Source organism: Nansenia antarctica, assembly GCF_963989245.1.
Source record: "Nansenia antarctica genome assembly, chromosome: 3".
Taxonomy (NCBI): domain Eukaryota; kingdom Metazoa; phylum Chordata; class Actinopteri; order Argentiniformes; family Microstomatidae; genus Nansenia; species Nansenia antarctica.
The window spans coordinates 2,878,633-2,880,782 of NC_137688.1; the positions used below are offsets into that span (position 1 = coordinate 2,878,633).

At 31.4% G+C, this 2,150-nt stretch overlaps 1 protein-coding gene across 1 annotated transcript in view; it reads left to right on the forward strand.

Annotated features, from left to right (window-relative positions):
* Positions 1–1,937, forward strand: part of tfpia (tissue factor pathway inhibitor a) — a 174,293-nt gene extending 172,356 nt beyond the window's left edge. Inside the window, exon 7 of the mRNA XM_080526286.1 lies at positions 1,553–1,937. Within this exon, the coding sequence (XP_080382412.1) occupies positions 1,553–1,623 (71 nt within the window). The 3' untranslated portion in view covers positions 1,624–1,937. The remainder of the gene's footprint in view (positions 1–1,552) is intronic.
* Positions 1,938–2,150: the final 213 nt, after the last annotated feature.

The following is a 2,150-nucleotide window of genomic DNA, read 5'->3' on the forward strand; positions in this document are numbered from 1 at the left end:
CAGCTTATGGTAATGCTTGAATCTATGTAGAATAGCCTTTTTCATGAAAAAAAACATGTTTTATTCATGTCAAACACTCTGTAGGCACACTTTATACTTTACAATACGATTTTTTACAGAAGACAATGTTGCTATTTATTATGGGGTACTATGGAGTACTAAAATCATACTTTTCAGTGGCAATAATTCATTTTCTAAATTGAAGGGATAGTTCAGCCTATTTTCATGTTAAGCTGCAACATAATCTTATCCTAAGTTGTCCTCAATGGCCAAGAGTGAAATACTCTCCTCTACGGCATTTTCTACTTTCTTACCCACAGCAGCAGTTAGCGGAGGAAATAGATTCCAGTTCTGAGCAAATCGATTAAAGAGACTGTAATTGTTTGATTTCCAATCACATACATACATACAGTACATACATACATACATACATACATACATACATACATACATACATACATACATACATACATACATACATACATACATACATACATACAGTACAGGCCAAAAGTTTGGACACACCATCTCATTCAATGCGTTTCCTTTATTTTCATGACTATTTGGTACATTGTAGATTCCCACTGAAGGCATCAAAACTATGAATGAACACATAGGAATTATGTATTTAACAATAAAGTGTGAAATAACTCTAAATATGTCTTATATTTTAGATTCCTCAAAGTAGCCACCCTTTGCTTTTTTGTTGTTAATAAAATATATAATAATAATATTAAATATAATATGTGTTAATAATAATATGTTATTATATATATATTTAATATTATTATTATATATTTTATTAACAACAACAATTTTTTATTTTATTAACAACAAAAAAGCAAAGGGTGGCTACTTTGAGGAATCTAACATCTAAGACATATTTAGTGAGTTATTTCACACTTTTTTGTTAAGTACATCATTCCACATGTGTTCATTCATAGTTTTGAAGCCTTCAGTGAGAATCTACAATGTAAATAGTCATGAAAATAAAGGAAACACATTGAATGAGAAGGTGTGTCCAAACTTTTGGCCTGTACTGTACATACATACATCCATACATCCATCCATCCATCCATACATACATACATACATACATACATACATACATACATATATATACTTACATGCTTTTGACATGTAATTTAAACAATGGTAATTTAGGAATATTTATGAGGGCACTGCTAATTGTTAGCCTGTGCTGCGGGTAGGACAGTATAAAACTGTGTAGGGGAGAGGATCTCACTACTGGCCTGTAGGACAACTCAGGGTCAGATGATATTTCACCTAAACATGAACCCACATGACTGACATGACGTCCTGACTGAAATCATTTTCATAGAATATATATATATACTGTATATATATCTAAGATTCAAATATATGTATATATATTTCTCAAATGTAATACTATTACTAAAGCTATGATTATGTTATGGAAAAGAGTTATAAAGCGCATTGAGTTGCATCTTGTAAGAAATGCGCTTTACAAATAACATTTGATTTGATTTGATTTGATTATACAATGCATCTATTTTTCTTTTGGCTTTAGGAGATCACAGAAGGCTGAAGACAATCCGTATAAAGAAGAAGAACACCAACATCTTATTTAGCTCTGTGTGAACACAAGGCTTTTTAATCCACTGTACCATACACTACGTTTTGATGAGTTCTTATTTATGTCATTTATTTCACTGTGGTACGTTATTACCGTTATGTTTAAACATACGTACATGTTTTTGTTTGTTTGTTTTTCTACCTTTGTAGAGAGTAAATGCAGTATATCTGGCTGGGAAGTTTTATATGGTCACATGTTCTATATTTTTTAACTGGTATATGCATATGTTATCTCTCTCTGACAAATTTGTTTAACTGGCAAATGCATTTAAAGGACCCCATATAGATTAGCACTGCACATTGATTTATATAATTGAACAATTAAGTACTTGTTTGTTGGTGTATTATCTGTGTAATTGAGTAACACATTAAAGGGATTTTATACTTTACAGTCAGATGTTCCATGCCTTGGAAGTAGTCTATTGACCAGGAGAAAGTATAATTCATGGTTCAGAGTTGTCTTAATAGCAACCACTAACTTCAGTTAACTGAGGCCACGCCCACTTTGATAAAGCCACTTCCTGCTTTTAATT